This window comes from Symphalangus syndactylus, chromosome 1 (genome assembly GCF_028878055.3).
Source record: "Symphalangus syndactylus isolate Jambi chromosome 1, NHGRI_mSymSyn1-v2.1_pri, whole genome shotgun sequence".
Classification (NCBI taxonomy): Eukaryota; Metazoa; Chordata; class Mammalia; order Primates; family Hylobatidae; genus Symphalangus; species Symphalangus syndactylus.
Window position 1 is genome coordinate 39,350,292 of NC_072423.2, and position 23,703 is coordinate 39,373,994.

The 23,703-nt window shown below is 39.4% G+C and overlaps 1 protein-coding gene across 1 annotated transcript; it reads left to right on the forward strand.

Annotated features, from left to right (window-relative positions):
• Positions 1–622: 622 nt before the first annotated feature.
• IER3IP1 (immediate early response 3 interacting protein 1) lies at positions 623–22,416 on the forward strand. Its single transcript, XM_055233348.2, has 3 exons — positions 623–825; positions 19,941–20,042; positions 21,240–22,416. Exons 1-3 carry the CDS (start codon positions 735–737, stop codon positions 21,293–21,295), a joined length of 249 nt encoding a protein of 82 aa, XP_055089323.1. The 5' UTR covers positions 623–734; the 3' UTR covers positions 21,296–22,416.
• The last annotated feature ends 1,287 nt before the right edge of the window (positions 22,417–23,703 follow it).

Genomic DNA, 23,703 nt, shown 5'->3' on the forward strand with positions numbered 1-23,703 from the left:
TAATTTTTGTATTTTCAGTAGACAGGGTTTCGCCATGTTGGCCAGACTGGTCTCGAACTCTTGACCTTAGGTGATTTGCCCGCCTCGGTTTCCCAAAGTGCTGGAATTACAGGCGTGAGCCACTGCGCCCAGCCTCAAAATATTTTCATTTCAACATGTTATCAAAATTTAAAAATTATTGGGAGGCCGAGGCGGGTGGATCACGAGGTCAGGAGATCGAGACCATCCTGGCTAACACGGTGAAACCCCGCCTTTACTAAAAAAACAAAAAATTAGCCGGGCGTGGTGGCGGGCGCCTGTAGTCTCAGCTACTCGGGAGACTGAGGCAGGAGAATGGCGTGAACCCGGGAAGCAGAGCTTGCAGTGAGCCGAGATCGTGCCACTGCACTCCAGTTTGGGCGACAGGGCCAGACTCCATCTCAAAAAAAAAAAAAAAATTATTGGGATATTCTTCATCCTTGTTCCAGTTCCAAGTGTGTGAAATCCGGTCTGTATTTTGCACCTGCAGCACTGGCCACACGAGAGCATTGATTGCACATCACCGGTCTAGACAAGCGGCAGGACTTGCAGTCTTCAGCGAGGGGCGGTTCTTAGCCAGATGGAGGCGGGGCTTCCCGGAGAGTTCGTCTTGGGCCCCATCGGCTTCCGTAGGAAGGCGCCGGCCGTGGAGGCGCCACGTCCCTTGCGGCGGCGGGAGAGAAATCGCTTGGACTTCGGGGCGGCTCCGGACGGCCATGGCCTTTACTGTGTACTCACTGCTGCAGGCAGCCCTGCTCTGCGTCAACGCCATCGCAGTGCTGCACGAGGAGCGATTCCTCAAGAACAGTGAGTGGGACCGCGGGGCGCGGGCTGGGGCGGCGGCGAAATCCCCGGGGGCGCGGAACCTAATGGGGCCGCATGAGGGGACACCGAGGGCCGGGACAGAAGAACAGCGGAAGGCTCGGCTCGGAGTGGAAGCCGAACCTTTCCTCTCATCAGGTTTGGGCTAAACAGCCGGGATAATATTCAACAGACACCCGCTGTGCAGGGCCCAGGGAGTTGGGGTGGAGGGATACAGAGGTCAGTCAGGGACGCCTCTGCTTGCGATTACTTTAGGTCAGTAATTTAATTGCAGTTTTCTGTGACTACTTTTTTTTTTTTTTTTTTGAGGGGGAGTCTCGCTCTGTTGCCCAGGCTGAAGTGCAGTGTCGCGGTCCTGTGACTACTTTTAATAGTCGAAAACCCGGGATCTGAGTTTGGGGCTAAGAGTTGGGGGTGTGGGGCCGGGCGCGGTGGCTCACGCCTGTAATCCCAGCACTTTGGGAGGCCGAGGCCGGCGGATCATTATGTCAGGAGTTTTGGACCAGCCTGGCCAACATGGTAAAACCCCGTCTCTACTAAAAATACAAAGATTAGCCGGACGTGGTGATGGAAATACAAAAATTAGCCGGGCGGGAGGCTGAGGCAGGAGAATCACTTAAACCTGGGAGACAGAGTTTGCAGTGAGCCGAGATCGCGCCACTGCACTCCAGCCTGGGCAATAGAGTGAGACTCCGTCTAAACAAAACAAAACAAAACAAAACAAAACAAAACAAAACAAAACGAGTTGGGTGTGGAGGGGAAGGAGGCGTGACTCATTTTGGATCATCAGTAGTTCACTAACTGTTGGAAGGCAGTAAGTGTTCCTGGGCTTTAGGAATTATAGGAAGGGAACGTGTTGGAGTTATCAGGACATTCAGACACTCATGTTCCAAGAAAAGTTCATTGAGATACCTTATTGGGTGCATACAGTGTGCCAAAAACTCTGCTAGAATTTAGAAATTCAAAAATGAAAACACAAGTTATACCTTCCAGGACCTCACGTTGTGTACCAAGTATGCCCGTTTGAATCACTGAAACGTAAACCCAGGAGCAAGATTGATTCATTTCATTTACTTCAGAAGATATTTATTGAGTGCAAAGTATGTGCCAGGCCCATTTATAGTAACTGAAGTTACAGCAGCTACTCTGCCCTTCTGATGGAAGTTAATCTAAACAAAAACTAAACAAATGACAATAACAAGTATAGAGAGTATTATGTAAGAGAAGTACTGGCAGATACTAACTTGTGTATCTGCGAAAGCTTCTTGGAGGAAGTGTGTCTAACCCGAAATCTGATACATGAGTAAACATTAACTCGGTGAAGGGTTGGGAGGAGTTGGAAGGGTGAGGAGAGCTTTAAGCAGTGTAGACCTGGTGTGAAAACTGAGGCAGGTGAGAAGACGGTCTTAAGACAGCGACATGACCAGATTTGTGTTATTTGCAAGATCCTTCAGGCTACAATACGGAGGAAAGATTGGAAGGGAAAGCAGTGGATGTGGGAAGACCCATTCTTTTTTTTTTGAGATGGAGTCTCGCCCTGTCCCCCGGGCTGGAGTGCAGTGGCACGATCTCGGCTCACTGCATCCTCCGCCTCTCAGGTTCAAGCGATTCTCCTGCCTAAGCCTCCTGAGTGGCTGGGATTACAGACATGCGCCACCACGCCTGGCTAATTTTTGTATTTTTAGTAGAGATGGGGTTTCACCATGTTGGTCAGGCTGGTCTCGAACTCCTGACGTCATGATCCGCCCACCTCGGCCTCCAAAGGAAGAACCATTCTAAATAGGGCAAGTAGATACAAGTGGGTATAACAACAATAATAATAGCTAATACTTACGTAGCACTTATGTACAGGATCTGTATCAAGTGCCTTACATATATTAACTGGTGTAGCCTTCACGGCAACTCTATGAGGGAGTTTCTGTTTTCCAGTGGAAAACTAAAATCACAAAGAGAGTAGGTGGCTTTTCTAAGAACACACAGGTAGAAAGTAGAAAGTGGTGGAGCTAGAATTCAAATGTCATCTTCCAGAGTTCATCTGTTCACTGCTATCCAGAAAAGTAGAAGGGATCAAGTTGGGGGTTGAATTGTGTCCCTCAAAAAGATGTGTTGAAGTCCCAACCCTTGATACCTATGAAGGTGACCTTGTTTGGAAACAGGGTCTTTGCAGTTATAATCAAGTTAAGATGAGATCATACTGGGTTAGATTGAGGGCTCTAGATCTAATGACTGGTGCCCTTATAAGAAAAGAGAGATTTGGAGACACACAGATGCACACACAGAAGACCATGTGACAACTGAGGCTGAGATTGGAGTAATGCATATATAAGACAAGGTATACCAAGGATTTCTAGCAACTACTGGATGTTGAGAGAGAGGCATGGATGAGATTATCCCTCAGAGCCCCCAGAAGGAACCAACCCTGCTTACGCCTTGATTTCAGACTTTTAGCCTCCAAAATTATGAGAAAATTTGTTAAGCCACCCAGTTTGTGCTGCTTTGTTATGGCAGCCCTAGGAATCTTATGTGGATCAAAAGATATTTTAGAAGTAGAGGCTGGGCATGGTGGCTCATGCCTAGCACTTTAGGAGGCCAAGGTGGGCAGATCACTTGAGGTCATGAGTTTGAGACCACTCTGGACAGCATGGTGAAACCCTGTCTCTACTGAAAATACAGAAATTAGCAGGGTGCGGTGGCGGGCGCCTGTAATCCCAGCTACTCTTGAGGCTTAGGCAGGAGAGTCACTTGCCTGGGAAGCAGAGATTGCATTGAGCTGAGATCGCGCCACTGCGCTCCAACCTGGGTGACAGAGCAAGACTATGTCTCAAAGGCAAAAAAAAAAAGGTAGAAAAGGCAGAATTTACTGTTGGACTTTGGGAATAAGAGTGGATGAAGTCAAAGATCTCTTGGCCCTCTGGGTTAAGCCACTGAGTGAAGGGTAGTACCTTTACTGAGTTAGACAGTATTGGAGGAAAATTTGGGGTGATGGTGCTAGGTAAGGAGGTGAAGATATAATGAAATAAATTTTAGTCATGCTCAGTTTGAGATTTCTATGAGATATGCAAGTGGAGATGTAAAATAGCCAGTTGCATTTAAGTCCATAGAACAGCAGCACGAATTAGGGTGGAGATTGAAATTTGACTTTGTCAAGCATAGATAATAAATGAAGTCATGTGAGAAGATGAAATTATGAAAGAAAAGAGTAGAGTACAAAAAGAATCGGTTCCCCAGACAGCCCTAGAATCTCCTCTAGTATTTATTGTTTAGGTAGAGATGGAAGAACTGACAGGAGAACTTGACAAGTGAGCAAAACAGAGAGATGGAAAAACCTAGACAGTGGGATTTCACCAGAGTCAGGGAGCGTTTGAAGAGATACAACAGTGGGATATTACTGAGTAGCTTAGTACAGTAGTCCCCCCTCATCTGTGGTTTGGCTTTCCGCAGTTTCAGTTGTAGTCGCCTGCCATCTGAAAGTACTAATTGGAAAATTGCAGAAATAAGCAATTCACGTTTTAAATTGCAAGCTGTTCTGAGTTGCCTGATGAATCCTGTATCATGAGGACATAATCTTCCCTTTGTCCAGCATATGCACATTGTATATGCTACTCACCTATTAGTCACTTGGTTATCAGATTGAAAAAAACATACTACATATAGGGTTGGGTACTATCTTCTGTTTCAGGCATCTACTGTGGAATCTTGAAATGTATCTCCAAGATTAAGGGGGAGGACTACTGTAAGTTAAGGACTGAAAAGAGTCCTGATTCAGGGTAATGGAGGTCATTGGTGATTTTACAAGAGCAATTACAGCAGTAGGTAAAATCCAGATTGGAATGGGTTGGGAAGTGAGTAGAAAGTTATAAAATGGAGACAGTAAGATTATCCAATGTTGTCTTTAAGTTGGAGGAAAAGAAGAAAAGGTAGCTTGAAGGGATATGGGGATGTGTTTTATGGTGGTGGTTTTGTTTTTAGAGCTTGAGGTATCTCAGCAGTGACAATGAAAACTAGCCCTGTCTCTTCAACAAGTCAGCACTATGAAGAGAGTGGAGGAGGGGATGATTAGTGAGGCATATACACAAAATGTTTTCTAAGAAAGACCAAAACAGAAGGCCCAGCACAGTGGCTCACACCTGTAATCCCAGCACTTTGGGAGGCCAAGGTGAGCAGATCACTTGAGGTCAGGAGTTCGAGACCAGCCTGGCCAACGTGGAGAAACCCCGTCTCTACTAAAAATACAAAAAATTAGCTGGGTGTGGTGGCACGTGCCTGTAATCCCAGCTACTGGGGAGGCTGAGGCAAGAGAATCGCTTGAACCCAGGAAGCGGAGGTTGGAGTGAACTGAGATCCCACCACCACACTACAGCCTGGGCGACACAGTGAGACCCTGTCTCAAAAAAAAAAAAAAAGACCAAAAAAGAGAAATGTCAATATGCTAAATCTCAGAACAGTAAGAGTCTCTGTCATTTGAGCCACAACCTGCTCTCGCAGCCCCCACAAAAAAAAAGCAAAAGGAAGGAAATAATAAAGATTACAGTGAAAGTTAATGAAATATATAGTAGAAAAATACTAGAATTAACAAAACTGAAAGCTGATTCCTTGACAAAATTGACAAGTCTTTAGCTAGACTGACTAGACTCAAGTAATGGGAAATCCGAATAGACCTTATAACATACAAAGAGAGATAATTAATAATTTAAAAACTTCTCACGAAGTCAAGCCTTCAGCATTGCTTTCTACCAAACATTTAAAGAAGACTTAATACCAATTTCTCACAAACTCTTCCAAAAGATGGAGGGGATAGGACACTTTTCAATTCATGCCATGATGTCAGTATTAACCTAATATGAAAACCAGACAGAGACGTCACAAGAAAAGAGACTATAGACCTATATCTCTTTTGAATATGGCTGCAAAAATTCTCAATGAAATACTGGCAGACTAAATCTAGCAACCTGTAAAAGGGATTATATACCATGAACAAGTGGGATTTGATTTATCTTGGGAGTACAGGGTTGGTTTAACATTTGAAAATCAGTTATGTAATCAATGATATTAATAAAAATCACACAGTCTTCACAAAAAATGCAGAAAGGCATTTGACAAAAATCCAGTACCCTTTCATGATAAAAAAAAAAAAATAACAAACTCAATAGGAGGGAACTTTCTTAATCTGATAAGGAGCATGTATGCAAATTCCCTAGTTAACATCATACTTAATGCTGGAACACTAAATTCTTTTGCTGATGTGGAATAAGACAAGGATGTCCTCTCTTGCCATTTTTATTTAACATCATAATGGGGATTCTAACCAGGGCAGTTAGACAAGAAAAAAGAAAAGACATCCAGATTATGAGATTGAAAAAATAAAACTGTGTTTATAGATGACATAATTTTGTATATATAGAAAATCCTAAAGAGTCCACTACAAGGCTATTAGGACAAATGAATGAGTTTAATAAGATTGCAGGATTTAGGAACACTATATAAAAATCATTTGTTTTTCTGTGCACAATGAACAATTGTAAATGAAATAAAGGAAATAATTTTATTTACAATATTAAGAAGGATGAAATACTTAGGAATAAATTTAATAGAAGTACAAGTATAGTTTCATGCTATGAGAACTATAAGGCATTGTTGAAAGAAAGAAAATTAAACATCTTTTTAAAGATCAAGACTTCCCATATTCACAGATCAGAATATATTATTAATCCCAGCACTTTGGGAGGCCGAGGCGGGCGGATCACGAGGTCAGGAGATCGAGACCACGGTGAAACCCCGTCTCTACTAAAAATACAAAAAATTAGCCGGGCGTGGTGGCGGGCGCCTGTAGTCCCAGCTACTCGGAGAGGCTGAGGCAGGAGAATGGCATGAACCCAGGAGGCGGAGTTTGCAGTGAGCCGAGATTGTGCCACTGCACTCCAGCCTGGGTGACAGAGCAAGACTCCGTCTCAAAAAAAAAAAAAAAAAAAAAAAAAGATGATAGTACTTAATATTGATTTATAGGTTTAATGTGGTGTCTATCAAAATCCCAGTTAGCTTTTTTGAAGAAACTGATGAGCTGATCCTAGAGAAAATGCAAGGAATCCAGAATAGTCAAGACAATCTTGAAAGAGAACAAAATTGGAGGAGTTGTGCTTTCCAATTTTAAAACTTAGTGCAAAGGTCCAATAATCAAAACAGGATGATGCTGGCATAAGGGTAGACATAGATCAATGAAATAGAATTTAAAGTCCATTAAAAAATCCTTTCATTTATATCAGTTGATTTTCAATAAGGATGCCAAATAGCCTTTTCAACAAATTGTGCTATAACAACTGAATAGCCATATAAAAAAAAGTAAAATTGGACTCCTACCTCACACCATCTTCAAAAATTAACTCATAATCATAGACTTACAAACTGTAAGATAAAAAGCTATACAACTCTTAGAAGAACATACAGACAAAAAGCTATGTGACTTTCGGTTGGGTAAAACCATCTCAGATATAATACCAGAAGCACAAGTGCCAAAGAAAAAATAGATAAATTGGATTTCATCAAAATTTTAAAAAGTTCATGCTTTAAAAGACAACCACAGACTGTGATAAAATATTTACAACCCATGTATCTAATGAGTGATTTCTATCCGTAATATATAAAGAACTATTTGAACTAAATAATAAAAGATAAATAACCCAATTAAAACATTTACAAAGGAACTGCATAGAATTTTTTCCAAAGAACATAAGCAAATGATCAATAAGCACATGAATAGATGGTCAACATTATTAATCATTAGAGAAGTGCAAACCGAAACCATAATGAGATACCACTTCACACCAATCAGGATGGCTATAATAAAAAAGTTAATAAATAAAATAAATATAATAAATAAAAAAGTTAAAACACTAAATAATAACAAGTATAGGTGAGGTGGTGAAGAAATTGGAATTGTCATATATTGTTAAAGAGAATATAAAATGGTTCAGCCACTTCGGAAAACAGTCTGGCTGTTCCTCAAAATGTTAAACATGGTTACTATATGACACAGTGATTCTACTCCTAGGTATACCAAGAGTATTGAAAACAAACATGGAATGTTCAAAATAGCATTATTCATAAAAGCCAAAAAATGGAAACAACCCAGATGTCCATTAGCTGATGACTAAACTGTAGATATCCATACTGTAGAATACTATTTGGCAAAAAAAAGTAATAAAGTATTATTATACGCTACAAAATGGATGAACCTTGAAATCATTATATTAAGTGAAAGAAGCTAGTCGTAAAAGACCACATATCATATGATACTGTTTATAAGAAAGACCACGTAGCATGTGATACTCTTTATGTTAGGCAATTTTATATAGACAGAAAGTAGATTAGTGGTTGCTTGGCGCTGGAGGGCCTGAGGGGGTGGGAAGTGGTTGCCAATGTGTACAGGGTTTCTTTTGGGGTGGTAAAAATACTCTAAAATTGAATGTGGTGATAGTTGCACAACTCTGAATGTACTTCAAACCATTGAATTGTATGTATGAATTGTAAGGTATCCGGAAAGCTGGGGGGTCTTTGTTTTTTGAATTGCACATTCTTACCTGAAAATAGGAAGTTTTAATAAGATTATAGAACAGTGTGAACTTTTATACTCTGCTAATGGAAGTATAAATTGGCACAACCACTTTGAAAAACTTTTTGGCAGAAGTAACTAAAGCTCATCATACACATCTTCTATGATCCTACAGTTTCACTCTTACACAAATGCTCATAAATATGTGCACCAAAAGACATGTATGAGAATATTCATAGCAGCATAATCATAATGAAAACTAGAAATGGTAGAATGACTAAATTGTATTCATATAATGGAATGCTGCATAACAATGAAAAAGAATGAACTGTGGTCCTACAAAGCAATATGGATGACTGTGACACAATTTGAGCAAAAGACAGGCACAAAAGAATATATATTAGATAATTCCTTTACCTAAAGTTTAAAAATAGACATAACTAATCTATAGTGCTATCTTCCTTCATGGTTTTGAAATCTAATGAGCTTTTAATACTCACTAATGCTACAGGCTGAATAATGTTCATTTCATATTGTTAGTTATGTTTAATAACAAGTCTTTGATTATCCTACCCTTAGGTGAAACTTAAGGGATTTTTTTTGTCTTTTTTTTTTGGCGGGGGGGGGTGGAGTCTCGCTCTGTGGCCCAGGCTGGAGTGCAATGGCATGATCTCTGCTCACTGCATCCTCCGCCTCCCAGGTTCAAGCAATTCTGCCTCAGCCTGCCGAATAGCTGGGATTACAGGCACCCACCACCACCTGGCTAAAATTTTTTTTTTCTTTTCTTTTTTTTTTGAGATGGAGTCTTGCCCTGTCGCCCAGGCTGGAGTGCAGTGGCACGATCCCGGCTCACTGCAACCTCTGCCTCCCAGGTTCAAGTGATTCTTCTGCCTCAGCCTCCTGAGTAGCTGGGACTACAGGTGCTACCGCTACCACGCCTGGCTCATTTTTGTATTTTTAGTAGAGACTGTGTTTCACCATGTTGGCCAGGCTGGTCTTGAACTCCTGAACTCAGGTGGTCCACCCGCGTCGGCCTCCCAAAGTGCTGGGATTACAGGTTTGAGTCACCACGCCCAACTGGGATATGTTTTAGAACACCTGCAATGTGTCTAACATTGTCTCAGACATTTTGGGTTTATAAGAGAAATACTTGGTTCTTGCCTTCAAGGAATGTAATTTATTTAAATAAACTATATGAGCCTGTAATCCCAGCTGCTTGAAAGGCTGAGGCAAGAGAATGGCTTGAGCCCAGGAGGCAGAGGTTGCAGTGAGCCGACGCTGTGCCGCTGCACTCCAGCCTGGGTGACAAAGTGAAACTCCGTCTCAAAAAAAAAAAAAACAATTGGAGAATAATAAGTGACAGTTAACTTCACATTGATTGGGGTTAATATAAAATATACTGTAATTCTATTCCGTCTCCACAGCTAATTTAGGAAAGCATAGATTTGTATGATGTCTGTAGCATCTCAGATTTTGTAGAATGGTCTCAATTTTGTATATTTAAAGCCATTGTTCCAATAAACCAGTAATTCTCACTTGAAAGTATATTTCAGAGTTATTAAAAGAGCATTTAAAAAATATAATGCCCAAACCCTACTCTAGATCTATATTCAGATTTTTAAAGTGAAGTTCAGTAGTGTGTATTTTCCAAAATTTCTGCAGGTGATTGAGATTTGTGCCCTTACATTAAAAACTCCTGGTACAGGGGGCCGGGTGCATTGGCTTATGCCTGTAATCCCAGCACTTTAAGAGGCTGAGGTGGGCAGATCATCTGAGGTCAGGAGTTCGAGACCAGCCTGGCCAACATGGTGAAACCCTGTCTCTCCTAAAGTACAAAAATTAGCCGGGCGTGGTGACACTCTGCCTGTAATCCCAGCTGCTTGAAAGGCTGAGGCAAGAGAATGGCTTGAGCCCAGGAGGCAGAGGTTGCAGTGAGCCGACGCTGTGCCGCTGCACTCCAGCCTGGGTGACAAAGTGAAACTCCGTCTCAAAAAAAAAAAAAAACAAAAACAAAAAAAAAACTGCTACAAACTATTAGAATGGGCCAGAAATATTAATACTTTGCCCTCTAGAACTTTGTCTTTCACATTTGGTCTTCTCTACGGAGGTAGCTTAGAAATATTTTGCCTGAGAATGTGTTTTGAATGTGGTCCCCAAACTAAGGGAACACACTACATTGGCTCGTCTAAGTGGATAAGATTGTTTAAAAATATCTAAATATGTTTTAAAATAGAAGTTTAAAATATTTTAAATACTTACTAAATATTGTTTATATAGGTGCTTTCTTGTTGCCTAGGTTTTTTTATTTTATTTGTTTTTAATTTGGGTTTTTAGATAAGCAAGCATAGATTTTTGTAGCAAACTCCTTACTGGTCATCCTGCCTCCAGTTGCGCTTCTCTCAGGTGAAGCTGAGCATGTTCTTCAGTGGTTTGAAATTCCTCAGTTCTTCAGTATCTGTAGCCTTCAATATAAACTTCAACAGTCTCATGCGATTTACAAGCCCACCATAAGGTGCCCCTTCCTCCTCCTCCTCTTTTATCCTTCCCCAGTATTTGTCCTGTGTACCATTTTTACCACTGCTGAGCCTTTACTCATTAGTGACCTTGACTTAACCCCTTTAAGTGGTTAACTCCTCAGCCTGTCAGTTAAGACCTACCTCTGGCATTGCCCTTTCCCACAAACCGTCTGTGACCCATCTCCATGGGTCATAGCATCACTGTAGTTTCTTTTCTGTCTCTCCAGTAGACTGAGAAGGATCCTCTTATCTTTACAGTTCTGCCAATCAACGAATGTTTTCTAAATAATTAAATAACTTTATCATTATCATATTCTTGCAATTCCTGATGTGAGGGGTATGTGTATTCTTATAAATAATTTAGCCAATATTTTGACAGTGATACAGGGAATATGTTGTTTCTTCCAGTTTTCCACAATGATGTTAATTTCCTTTTAGTATAAGAAAAAAAAATGCCACATAGTGAAGTGGATTTTGATACCTGCAGAAAATTGTCCTTACTAGAGTTTTTGTTTGCTTTATCCAGTACCAGTTTGACAAGTATTTATCATATCCAGTACTAGGTGTATGTTACGAATACCACAATAGAAACATCCCTCACATAAATCAGTGTATTAGTCAGCTCAGGCTGCCATAACAAAATACTATAGACTGGGTAGCTTAAACAATTTTCTCACTGTTCTGGAGCCTGGAAGTCCAGGATCAGGGTACTGGAATGGCTTGGTTCTGGTGAGGGCCCTCTTTCTGGCTTGCAGACGGCCAGGCTTCAGGCCATAGCAGTTAACATACCACACGCTATTACTTGATTTAGGGTTTATTAATAAATAATGGCTCCAGACCAATACATTATTTTAGATTTTAAAATAGTGAGCCATTGTTGAATTTTAAAAAGCTTTTGTTGAATTTTATCAGGGATTAAATGGAAATAATGTAGAACTAAGAAAAAGTAGTATACCAGATAATTTACTTCTGCATGTATCTTTTTTTTTTTTTCAAGACAGAGTCTTGTTCTGTCACCCAGGCTAGAGTGCAGTGGCACTATCTCAGCTCACTGCAACCTCCATCTCCTGGGTTCAAGCGATTCTCATACCTCAGCCTCCCATGTAGCTGAGATTACAGGCACACGCTACCACGCCCAGATAATTTTAGTAGTTTTAGTAGAGGTGGTTTTTTGCCGTGTTGGCCAGGCTGGCCTTGAACTTCTGGCCTCAAGTGATCTGCCCGCCTTGGCCTCCCGAAGTGCTTGAGATTACAGGCGTGAGCCATCATACCTGGCCACCATTGATCTTTTTGATAAAGGTACTTTTTAAAAACTTACATTAGCAGAGTTCTTTGTGTAGTTTATTAGGCACTTTCATGTTTATGATAGCACTTGATCACATGTAAACTTGGTAACATTGACAAAATCACTTTCATTTTCTTTTACAGATATGGAAATTGATCTCAGAGAGGCTGAGATCTGCTCAGGGTCAGCGAGCTCTCAAAACTGTTACTAGTACTTTTTCTTCAAAATATGTGTGCCGAGGGTTTTTGGCTGAACCTGGATGGATTGCCATTTTGTATGTGACTTTTTGAAGTCTGGACAGCTGAAGAACATGTTTGGTGGTTGCAGTCAGTAACTTTTTCTATTTAACTTTATTTCTGAAATTAAGGCAGCAAGTACTGCTGACTGGTCTTATCATTTATTCTCTGCCAGGCCCTCTAGCTGTGGAAGTGACAAGAAAGCCAGAGAATTAAATCTCTCTCTTTTTTTTTTTTGGAAAGGGGGTCTCTGGCACCCAGGCTGGAGTGCAGTAGCATGATCACAGCTCACTGCAGCCTTGGCCTTCCAGGCTCAAGCAGTGCGCCCACCTCAGCCTCCTGAGTAGCTGGGACTACAGGAGCATAACACCCCACCCGGCTAACTTTTTAACTTTTTGTCAGGCTGGTCTCGAACTCCTGGGCTCAAGCAATCTTCCCACCTCAACTTCCCAAAGTGCTGGAATTGTAGGTGTGAACCACCACACCCAGCCAAATCTTTCACTTAAAAAGAAAAAAAAAAAAAAAACGAAAAACAGCAATGCTCCTTAAAGCTTTGGCTAGGTTCCTGAGAAAAACAACTGAGACTCCCTATATAGCAGTTGGAGGGTAAACTATTCGTTCTAGTAAAAGATAAACCCTGGCCCCTGATCTTTTACTTGTCACATTTTTATTTGTATGTGGAATATCTAGACTAATGATTTACTCTCTCCATCCAAAAATTCTCTATCCATTTTTTTTTTTTCATTCTGGTGGCATAAGAATAGAGACTGGGCTGCAATTACCTGAGAACTTACTATATGTTTAAATTACTTCAGTGGTGATGCTTAAATTATGTTAATTCCAGTATTGTAGAGTTTTATCTTGTTTTATTGAAGAACAATTTTTTTTTTTCTGGGAGTCGCTCATCTCACATGTAAAAAAATATGTTTAAGCAATTTTTTGGAACAGATCTAAAAGAAAAAAAGATTGCTGGGAAGTACGGTTTCCAATAAAAATTGAGTGCATAATCCATATAGTACTTAAGACAAATCCTTTTTACCATATGCGAAATTGTGGCTGTGGATGGAAAGGACTGATAATTTTACCAATGATACATTTTAAAACAAGTAAAAAAAATGAAACTATCAATACCATGTAAAGGTGGTTTTAAAACATAATTTTAAATAACATGACGCCACAGAACTCATCCTAGCCCTCAGGATATTCATGTTGTGGGGGAGGAAGACCTAATTGCAGAGGGCTTTCTTTTTAAATTTTGTTTTTACTTTTATCAAAGCAATATGTATATGGTTTTCAAAGTCAAAAAGCTCATCAGTTTATAAAGAAAGATAGAAGCCATTTGCCTCATTCCTCCTCGACCTGAGCCCCATTCCTTAGAAGCAAACTATTGACTTATGCTATGGAAGGGTTTCACACAATTATACCACCAGCAGCACACTCAGGCTTGAGTGAGCACAAGTATACTAGTCCTCCCTTATTCACAGTTTCGCTTTCCACAGTTTCAGTTACATGCAGTCAACCACAGTCGGGAAATACTGAAATGGGAAATTCCAGAAATAAGTAATTTATACACTTTAAATTGTGGGCTGTTATGAGTAGCATGATGAAGTCTTGCACCGTCCTATTCCATTCCACCTGGGACATGAATTACTCATTTGTCTAGCATCTCCGTGCTATGTATGCTGCCTGCCTCAGCTAGCTGTTAGTCACTTAGCAGTTGTCTTGGTTACCAGAGTAAATGTTGTAATACCGCAGTGCTTATGTTTAAGTAACCCTTATTTTACTTAATAATGACCCTAAAGTGTAAGAGCAGTGATGTTGGCATATTGTTATAATTACTCTATTTTATTATTAGTTACCGTTGTTAATCTCTTACTATGCCTAATTTATAAATTAAACTTTACCAGAGGTGTGTATATATAGGAAAAATATATATAGTATATATAGGGTTTGGTACTATCTATGGTTTCAGGCATCCCCTGGGGATCTTGGAGTATATGCCCCATAGATAAGGGGGGATTACTGTACACATACTTCTCCATCTTTCCCTTCTCCAACCAATTATTGGTTATATCAGCATTCCATATTTACATTATTATCACTATGACTATTGCTTATAGCTGAATGGTAAAAAAAATAACTTCTGTAGTTGATTTGTGATTTAGATATAGCATTCTAGATTGAAACTAATTTTTCTGCAGAGTTTTGAAGACGTACCTTTTAATTTTCTCATTCATTGGGCTGTTTTCTGATTGGACCCTTTTGGCTAAAAAGGCTTATGTCCTTCGTTTGGGGATATTTTCACTTAATATTTCTTCAATAATTGCTTCTTTTTTTTTTTTCTCTCTTTTTGGAACTGATTATTTTGACAGATTTATACTCCAATTTTCTTTTTTCTTTAGTTGTGTTTGGTAGGTGTTCTTAATTTCATCTTTCAACCCCTGTTTTTGAACTTTTAATCCTAAGGTAGCAAGAGCTGCTTGATCCCTGGATGAGATCTGTTCTTATGGTATTCTGTTTTTGTTTCATAGCTACAATGGCTTTTATCTAAGGATGTTCATTTAAAAAATGCATTTTTCTACTTCTTGCATCTTCTCTTCCTTAGAGTCTCCATTTCTGTTTGATATGCCTTTCCATATTAAGAATTGTTCTTTCTTGACTATTTGTTTAATTGTAAGGGACTGAGAAGCTCTTTGGAAGTTCCATGTGTGTAGTCAGGGCTTGTTTACTGGTGGGTCTCAGTATTAAGTGAATGAAGAAATTGGCTATTTCATTGAGGTGAGGCCCCCAAATGTCAGTATTGGGAGGAAGTCTTTCTTCCTGGACAGCTGGCCAATTTCCAGAGTAATTTTCCTAATAGGTGTCCGTGGCCTGGGGGTTGGGGACCCCTAAATTACTCTCACGGACCTATTAGGAACTGGGCCACCCAGCAGGAGGTGAGTGGCAGGCGAGTGAACTAAGTATCATCTGTATTTATAGCCACTCCCCATGGCTCACATTAGTGCCTGAGCTCTGCCTCTTGTTAGGTCAGTGATGGCATTAGATTCTCATAGGAACATGAACCCTGTTGTGAACCGTGCATGCGAGGGATCTAGGTTGCGTACTCCTTGTAAGAATCTAATGCCTGATGATCTATCACTGTCTCCCATCATCCCCAGTTGGGGCCGTCTAGTTGCAGGAAAACAAACTTAGGGCTCTCAGTGATTCTACATTATGGTGAGTTGTATAATTATTATAGTATGTATTACAGTGTAATAATAATGGAAATAAGGTACACAATAAATGTAATGCGCTGGAATCATCCTGAAACCACCACCACCCCCCAACCCCTGTCTGTGGAAAAATTGTCTTCCATGAAACCAGTCCCTGGTGCCACAAAGGTTGGGGACTGCTGGAGTAATTGACTGCGAATAGGAATACTTGGAGGGGTGTGGTAGGATATAAAACTAGAATGTCAATTTAAGGAGTTTGGTCCTTATTCAGTAGGCAGTGGGAATCGAGGTAGCAAGATCTAACCCTTTAAGGGAGAAAACTCAAAGGGTTGAGACATCAAGATTACAGGGGTATCTATTGAAAGAGTCTTGCAAGAGATAGCAAAGGCTGCGATAGTGACAACTGTGATGGTAGTTGTACTATGGGAATTCAAAAAAGAACGAAACCCCTGTGGACTGGAAGGGCTATAAGCAGAACCTGAGCTAGGTTCTGTGAAGAGTGAGTAGGAGTCAACAACAGCCCTGTTGTAAACTTGAATTTTAAATTAGTTTTATAGCACAACATATCTCAGTGACAAAAAAGCAAACAACCATTATTTAGCATTTTATTCCAACCAAATAAAAGTTGATTAAAAGTGAAATCTTATTTCCTGATATTTGAGTCTTTCAGGTATATATATTTAAAAAAAAAACTGTTCTCTTCAAGTTTAAGGGTTAGCGTGTCAGGAATTAATTAAGCCCTGTAGTCATACGAGATAGGAAAAAGTGGACCTGAAATGAGGACAAGAGAAGGACAAATGGCAGAAATGAGGACATGTAAATCTTCAGAAGAATGTGTCACACAATAGAAAAAGAATCAGTGCATAAGGGTGAAGAAATAATGATTTGTAGTATCATAGGAGAATGACAAAAGAATGTAAAAGACTCACTTATAGAGAATAAGAGGGGTAGTGGGCTAAATTCCTCAACTGAAAATTAATAAATGAAGAGGAATGATCAAGGAAAAGGGGGGAAAAAAGATATGTCCTCCTGGCAGGCTAGAGCATGTTTTGGAAGCCTAACCAAGCTTTTACAGGTTTGGATCATAATCCCAAAAGTCCTGGATGCCATAATTCCTAATGTTTTGAACCCCAAAAGATTAAAATCCTGAATGTTGAAATCTTGAAAGCTGAATTTTGGGGAAGGGATTAGTGTGTTTTTGGGTATAAACAGGATAGTTATATCATGTTAGGTGCATCATGTTAGGCGGAACTATTACCATGTTCTTGTCTTTATTTGCATTTGGTGGGAAATTCAGGTGAGTGGATTGGCTACCAGATGCTGCAGTGGTGAAAACTTCAGTTTAAAAATGTGTCATTTGCCTGCATTAGCATTCCTTCCAGCTGATGGCATTCCAGGAACTTTTAATGAATTGAACCTGCATTTGCCTGAAGAAGCCAGTGAAGTTACTGACTGGTTCAAAAATAATTATGTGCATAGTAGGGTAAGAAGACATTGATGCAGCAGTATTGCTGTTTGATCACCAGTGTTGTTTCCACCAAATTTGTGGTCTGTATATAAGTGGATGTGGAATGTATTTCTGGGTACCCAAAACAACATAGAAGCATGGCACAGAGGATGGGAACTTTTTTTTTTTTTTTTTTGAGATGGAGTTTTGCCCTTGTTGCCCAGGCTGGAGTGCAATGGCGCTATCTCGACTCACCGCAACCTCCACCTCCCGGGTTCAAGCAATTCTCCTGCCTCAGCCTCCTGAGTAGCTGGGATTACAGTCATGCGCCACCATGCCCAGCTAATTTTGTATTTTTAGTAGAGATGGGGTTTCTCCATGTTGGCCAGGCTGGTCTCGAACTCCCAACCTCAGGTGATCCGCCTGCCTTGGCCTCCCAAAGTGCTGGGATTATAGGTGTGAGCCACCGCGCCCAGCTGAGGATGGGAACTTTTAATAGGGAAAGCTCATGTTGATGTATATCAAACCATAGAAGAAATTCAAAAAGAGCAAGTGCCACCTAGAAGATGAATGTGAACATTTTGTCTGAGGAGAGCCATGTCCTAAAAGAAAAAAAAAAGCAGCTATTCATTGTGACGCAGGACATCGAAATATAGTTAATGATGGAGAAAGCCAACCAGCTCTTAAGGAATATCTCCATGCAATTGCCCGTAATCTCTCCCTGTAATAACACATTATCACATGTCGATTTTTTTCAGCTTTCTTCTTTTTCTTTTTCAGTTGTTTTCACTATTTTCAATTGTCAGCATGATTTTTTACAATTCCCAATGCTATGTATTTCATCTTTACATCATTTGCAATACTGGAGGTATAAACTGTGTAGAGACTTTTGAGTGTTCTATTTTGTTTTATGCATTCTTTGCAAATTTGACTGCAAAAGTACATTACCACAGGATTGACTTTGTGTTTAGGCATTGTGCATGTATGTAAAAACATTGAAACTTCCTCAGTAAACGAAGAAAGTTTCTTTATATCTGTCTGCATTAGTGAAAAATAAAATTTCTTGTTATCTTGGCTCTTTGGGCAATTGCATATGCAATGGTGACCTACTGTAGTTTTTGATCTGTCAAAAGACTTGGGTTGTTTGTCACAGTATTTCAGGTGACCACAGTTAGATAAAGCTAGGTGAACACACTTCCTAACCATAGTGATAATGTGTTTATACATTTCCTTTTTGACCTCTTTCTTTGTGAATATGGCTCACCTGCTCATGGCTGTTATACCTGTGTGACTGTCATTAGCATACCTTAGTGCTGCAAAAATATATATATGCTGTCATTGCCTATTTTTTTGTGTAAAGTGGCCTTTGAAGTGTTCTGTTGTGTTTTTCTGTTTCTCAAATGATACATTTGCCTCTTTAAAAAAAAATTTTTTAATTGAGACAGGGTCTCTGTTGCCCAGGCTGGAGTGCAGTAGTGTGATCACGGCTCACTGCAGCCTCAACCTTCCCCAGGTTCAGGTGATCCTCTCACCTCAGCCTCCTGAGTAGCTGGGACTACAGGCACATGCCATCACACCTGGCTAATTTTTGTATTTTTAGTAGAGACAGGGTTTCGCCATGTTACCCAGGCTGGTCTCAAACTCCTGGGCTCAAGCGATCCACCAGCCTTGGCCTCCCAAAGTGCTGGAATTATAGGCATGAGTGACCATGCCCAGCCCCCAAATTCTTTAAAAGATAACTCCCCTTTTAAAAACGTAAATGAGGGCTGGGTGTGGTGACTCATGCCTGTTATCTGGGAGGCCAAAGTGGGTGGATCCCTTGAGCCCAGGAGTTCAAGACCAGCCTGGGTAACATGATGAAACCCCATCTGTACTAAAAATACAAAAATTAGCCGGGTGTGGTGGCGTGCGCCTATACTTCCAGCTACTCGGGAGGCCAAGGTGGGAGGATCACCTGAACTTGGGGAGGTTGAGGCTGCAGTAAGCCATGATTACACCACTGCACTCCAGCCTGGGTGACTCCAGCAGGGTGACAGAGTGAAACCTTGTCTCAATTAAAAAAAAAAAAAGAAAGAAATACTTAGGCCGAATGCAGTGGCTTGTACTTGTAATCCAAGCACTTTGGGAGGCTGAGGTGGAGGATCACTTGAGATTAGCCTAAGCAGCAAAGTGAGACCCTGTCTCTATATTATTGTAATTTTTTAAAAAGAATCTAAAAAAGTATTCTTCCTAGAATTACATTTTTGAGATTTTGATATTTCTTGTCATTTTGGGGATTTTAGACTTCAGGGTTTTGATCTTTTGGATTTTCAAGATTTGGTATTATGGTGTTTGAAAAGATTTGTGTATTTTGGTATTATGATCGACTCCAGGTTTACTTTAAAAGTTTCCCCAAGTAATGTAGACAGTGATTCTCAGCTACAGCATTTTTATACTAATGATTGTGATGGATTTTATAAATTCTGAATTGAGCTAATTATAATAATTATATAGCTTGACAGTATGCTTTGGTTTTCAGTTGTGACTTGAGAAGTATTTTGTATGGTATTTTAAAAAAAGGAGAAAAAAACAGTTACAAAGATCATCTTCACTAAATTAAATGCCATGGAATAATTTAGATCGTAGTTTATTTTATAAAATCAAAGTGTAAATGAAGTGAAATGAGAGTGTTGGTGCTATCAAAAGTTAAAAAAAAAACAAATATTTAACTCATTATTGTTTTAACTTTTCTTAAAAGTCATATGACTTTATACTTTGTCTTTAACAAGGTCTCAAACTAATCTTTTAGAAGATGACTAGTGAGGGAGGAAGGCAAGTGTGTAATAACTTTTAACACAGCTAATCTTTATATTATACAGTTGGCTGGGGAACAGACCAGGGAATTGGTGGATTCGGAGAAGAGCCAGGAATTAAATCACAGCTAATGAACCTTATTCGATCTGTAAGAACCGTGATGAGAGGTAAGAAGAAAAGCTAATAGAGCACTCTTGAGTTTTAATGTTGTGGTTTAAGTAGCAAAGCTTCTGAGTGTGAATACCACATATGCCATTTGTAGTGGGAATTTTTTTTCTCTTAACATGGCTTTGCTGCTTGAAAGTTACTGGGGTTTTTTTTTTTTTTCTTAGTTTGCTACTTACTTCTATCTAAGCCAGTTGGTACAAATAGAATGCGTAGTATAATATATATAATCTGTTTGTGTGTTACCTGTCAGAGCTAAAAGACAAAATTATATTCTTGCCTTTTGGAAACCATTGTTTCCAAGTTGTAAAATCATATACAGTATTGGGAGGTTTTCAAGAGAAAGCTGGGCGCGTTGGTTTACTCCTGTAATCCCAACACTTTGAGAGGCCAAGGCAGGCAGATCACCTGAGGTCAGGAGTTCGAGACCAGCCTGGCCAACATGGGTGAAACCCTGTCTCTGCTAAAAATACAAAATTAGCCAGTGGTGCATACCTGTAATCCTAGCTATTTGGGAGACTGAGGCAGGAGGATGGCTTGAACCCGGGAGGTGGAGGGTGCAGTGAGCTGAGATTGTGCCACGTCACTGCACTCCAGCATGGGAGACAGAGCAAAACTCTGTCTCAAAAAAAAAAAAAAAAAACCAGACAAGAAAAAAGAAAAGTGGAGATCTCATATCTGTCATTCTATTGGAAAATATTTTTGAGCAATTCAAGAAAAAAAGAGTTCAAAAATCTTTTATTTAAAACCATTATAATTAGGACCTCTTCTCCCTTTAATCACAACCTTGGATACAGTGTTAAATAAGTTCATTTTTAATGTAGTAAAATGACACTACAGAATCTTCTTTGCACTATATTTCTAATATCAAGTGTCAGTGGCAACCCTGTGGGTCTACTTCTGCCGAGCTCCAATGCACTCGTGTTCTTGGGGTTGCACCGGGACTATCCACAGATGTTCACATTGATCTAGCTGTTCCAGTGCAACGCTTACTCCCAGTTATACAAGCTCTCTTTAAAATAAGTTTTGGATCTCATGATCCAATGTATTTTAGAATGTTTCTTTGTTATAACTATTTACAACATGATTATGATGACATATTGTTAGATATTTCTATTGTTCCTGGAGGCTAATAATTATTTTCTAGTTTTTTCTCTGATTTTTCTTTATAGTAACAAACTTTTTTTTTCTCTTTACAGTACCATTGATAATAGTAAACTCAATTGCAATTGTGTTACTTTTATTATTTGGATGAATATCAGTGGAGGAAATGGAGACTCAGAAGAAGACATGCCAGTAGAAGTTATTACTTCAGTCATTATTGGAATATTTATATTTTAGCTGGCTGACCTTGCACTTGTCAAAAATGTAAAGCTGAAAATAAAACCAGGGTTTCTATTTATCTGTTTTTTTTTTAATGTTGCACTTGTAGTTTCATTACAAAAGATCACATCATGAAAGGCAGTAACTCTCCAGGACTGGAATATCTCATTGCTCAGTGTTAATAGTAGTTCATGCTGTGTGAGATTGTTAAAAGGGTGCAAGACTGTTGCTTCTCTTTTTTTAGATATTTTTCTATCTCTCACTTCTCAGGGATGAAACTCTTTTTCAAAGTTTTGAAGTTCCTTGCAACTTAGCCATGATGTAAGTGGTTATCCCTAGATAAAAGGATTTTTAAAAAGTAATTACTGCACATAAAATGATAAATAGATAATTTGAATAATTTTATTTTAAGCTCCTTGGTTAATTATTTTGTCTATTGTCTCAGCTATAAATTCAAATTTATACATACTATTGAGTATTAATATTCTCTGATTTCAGGGAGAATTCTGTCAGTCACATGATGATTATGTTTTTGTTTAACATTCTTTCCATGCACTTGTTATTTTATTAATTTGCCTGAATGAGGAGACCAGACCAGTGTCTACAGATTTTCATTGTCGGAAAAATCTATGTCTGCCCTTTTTACAATGATGATTTAAAAAAAACAACAGCTTAAATATTAGCCCGCAAGAGCAGTCCTAAACAATCACGATTACACTGTACTACCCAAGAAGACTGTTTATTGTGAAGCATTTACCTTCCAAAAAATCATTACATTTCTATTTCTTGATGGAGCAGCACATTGTGGAGTGTGATTCTTAATTCTTCATTGAGTTTGTCAATAGGACATTCATGCTGGATAGGTTGTCTTTTGTTTTTATGTCTCAGACCATCTTGTGAGATTGTTCGCCCATCTCATAATACAGTTATATGCAGAAAGGCTGAAACTGTAAATTGTTTTTATGGAAATTATCAGTTACAATATTTTAAAGGTGTAGAATGGCGTCTTTGTTTATAGGAGAACATTTGTAAATAAAGTTAAATTTCTAAGCACTTGTTTTTGTACCTTAGTATAAACCTGTCAGTGTTAACTGCATCAATCTCCATTTTGTGTGAACACCTCTTATTGTTATGTTCTTTGCTGTAAAATTGCCGAGTATAGAGTTAATGAAAGTAAATATTTACATCTATTTTTTTTTCTTCAGTGAATTAACTGAATTGCTGGCATACATCCAGAAGACTCATGAGCACCTTTTATTTCATGACTTAAGTTACTTCTAAAACTATGGAGCAGGTATTAAGTACCTTTTGGCCTTTCCTGAGTTAGAGATGAATGATCTTTGGACTGTAGGCTTGCAGCTAGTCCAAGGAATGTGCCAAGGATTCTTAGTTGATTACTTGGCTCATGTGAATGACTAATTTGGTACTTAGAGGCCATGTTCTTTTAGCCTTACAAAGAACTGATTGCTGAGTTGAAGTTTGAGCTACTGAAAAGATTCAAAAGCAGCAGTTACTTGAGGGCAGGCCCATTTCCCCATATGGTATGAGCAGTACAAAATTTTTTAAAAAGAAAAGAGAGACCTTGATCTGATGTTATTTTTCATATAAGACATTACAGCATACCTTCATCTTAATTCAGTGTTGGGATTTTGTCCAAATATTCCATCAGGGAGCAGTCACAGAAGGGCCAGTATCAAAGTATTCTGTAGCCAAGTAGTTCTGAGGGAAGTGAAGCACTGAACTGAACATCAATATATGTCATATCTGGAGGCCACTTCATAATACCAGTTTGTGGCTGAAGAGGGGTCTGTAAGCTTTCACTGGTCAGCCCTGGTTTCTCCAGAGCAGTTGTGATTCAGTAAACAGAGTGTGTTATTTTAGTAGACAATAACTTAAGTGCCTGTTGGCCTGCCCACATCCTCCCCTTTATCTATTATCAGAATTAACAATTTGTGATCATTCTGGACTCCAAATACCGATGATGTTTGTAGTCCTTATGTATTCTGGCCCTGTGTTTGCATGCCTCTGAACTGTGCAAAGGTTCTTGGCTCTAGTCTGTAGATACTAACCAAATTCATTGCTAATCAAGTACAGTGGTTTTCAAACTTTTATAGTTAACAGCAGAACCAGATTTTCAAAGGAATTCCGACACAGAACTGTAACATTCCAGTATCTAAAACAGATGAGAGTAGGTCCATTTATTTGTTTTTAGTTGAAGTAGGGCTGGGATTCAAAGGCTCACTATTCAGCCTCCACTGCACTCTTGTCAAGCTTCCCAAGGCATTTCCATAAAACCCTAAATTTTCAAAAATATAGCTAAAAAGTATCTTATAAAAATCC

Bases quoted from the DNA above. Each gene is read 5' to 3' on its own strand.
- IER3IP1 (XM_055233348.2), top strand. From the start codon at position 735: ATGGCCTTTACTGTGTACTCACTGCTGCAGGCAGCCCTGCTCTGCGTC. The intron at 826-19,940 runs GTGAGTGGGACC...TATATTATACAG, and splicing joins GGAGCGATTCCTCAAGAACA to TTGGCTGGGGAACAGACCAG. The intron at 20,043-21,239 runs GTAAGAAGAAAA...TTCTCTTTACAG, and splicing joins TGTAAGAACCGTGATGAGAG to TACCATTGATAATAGTAAAC.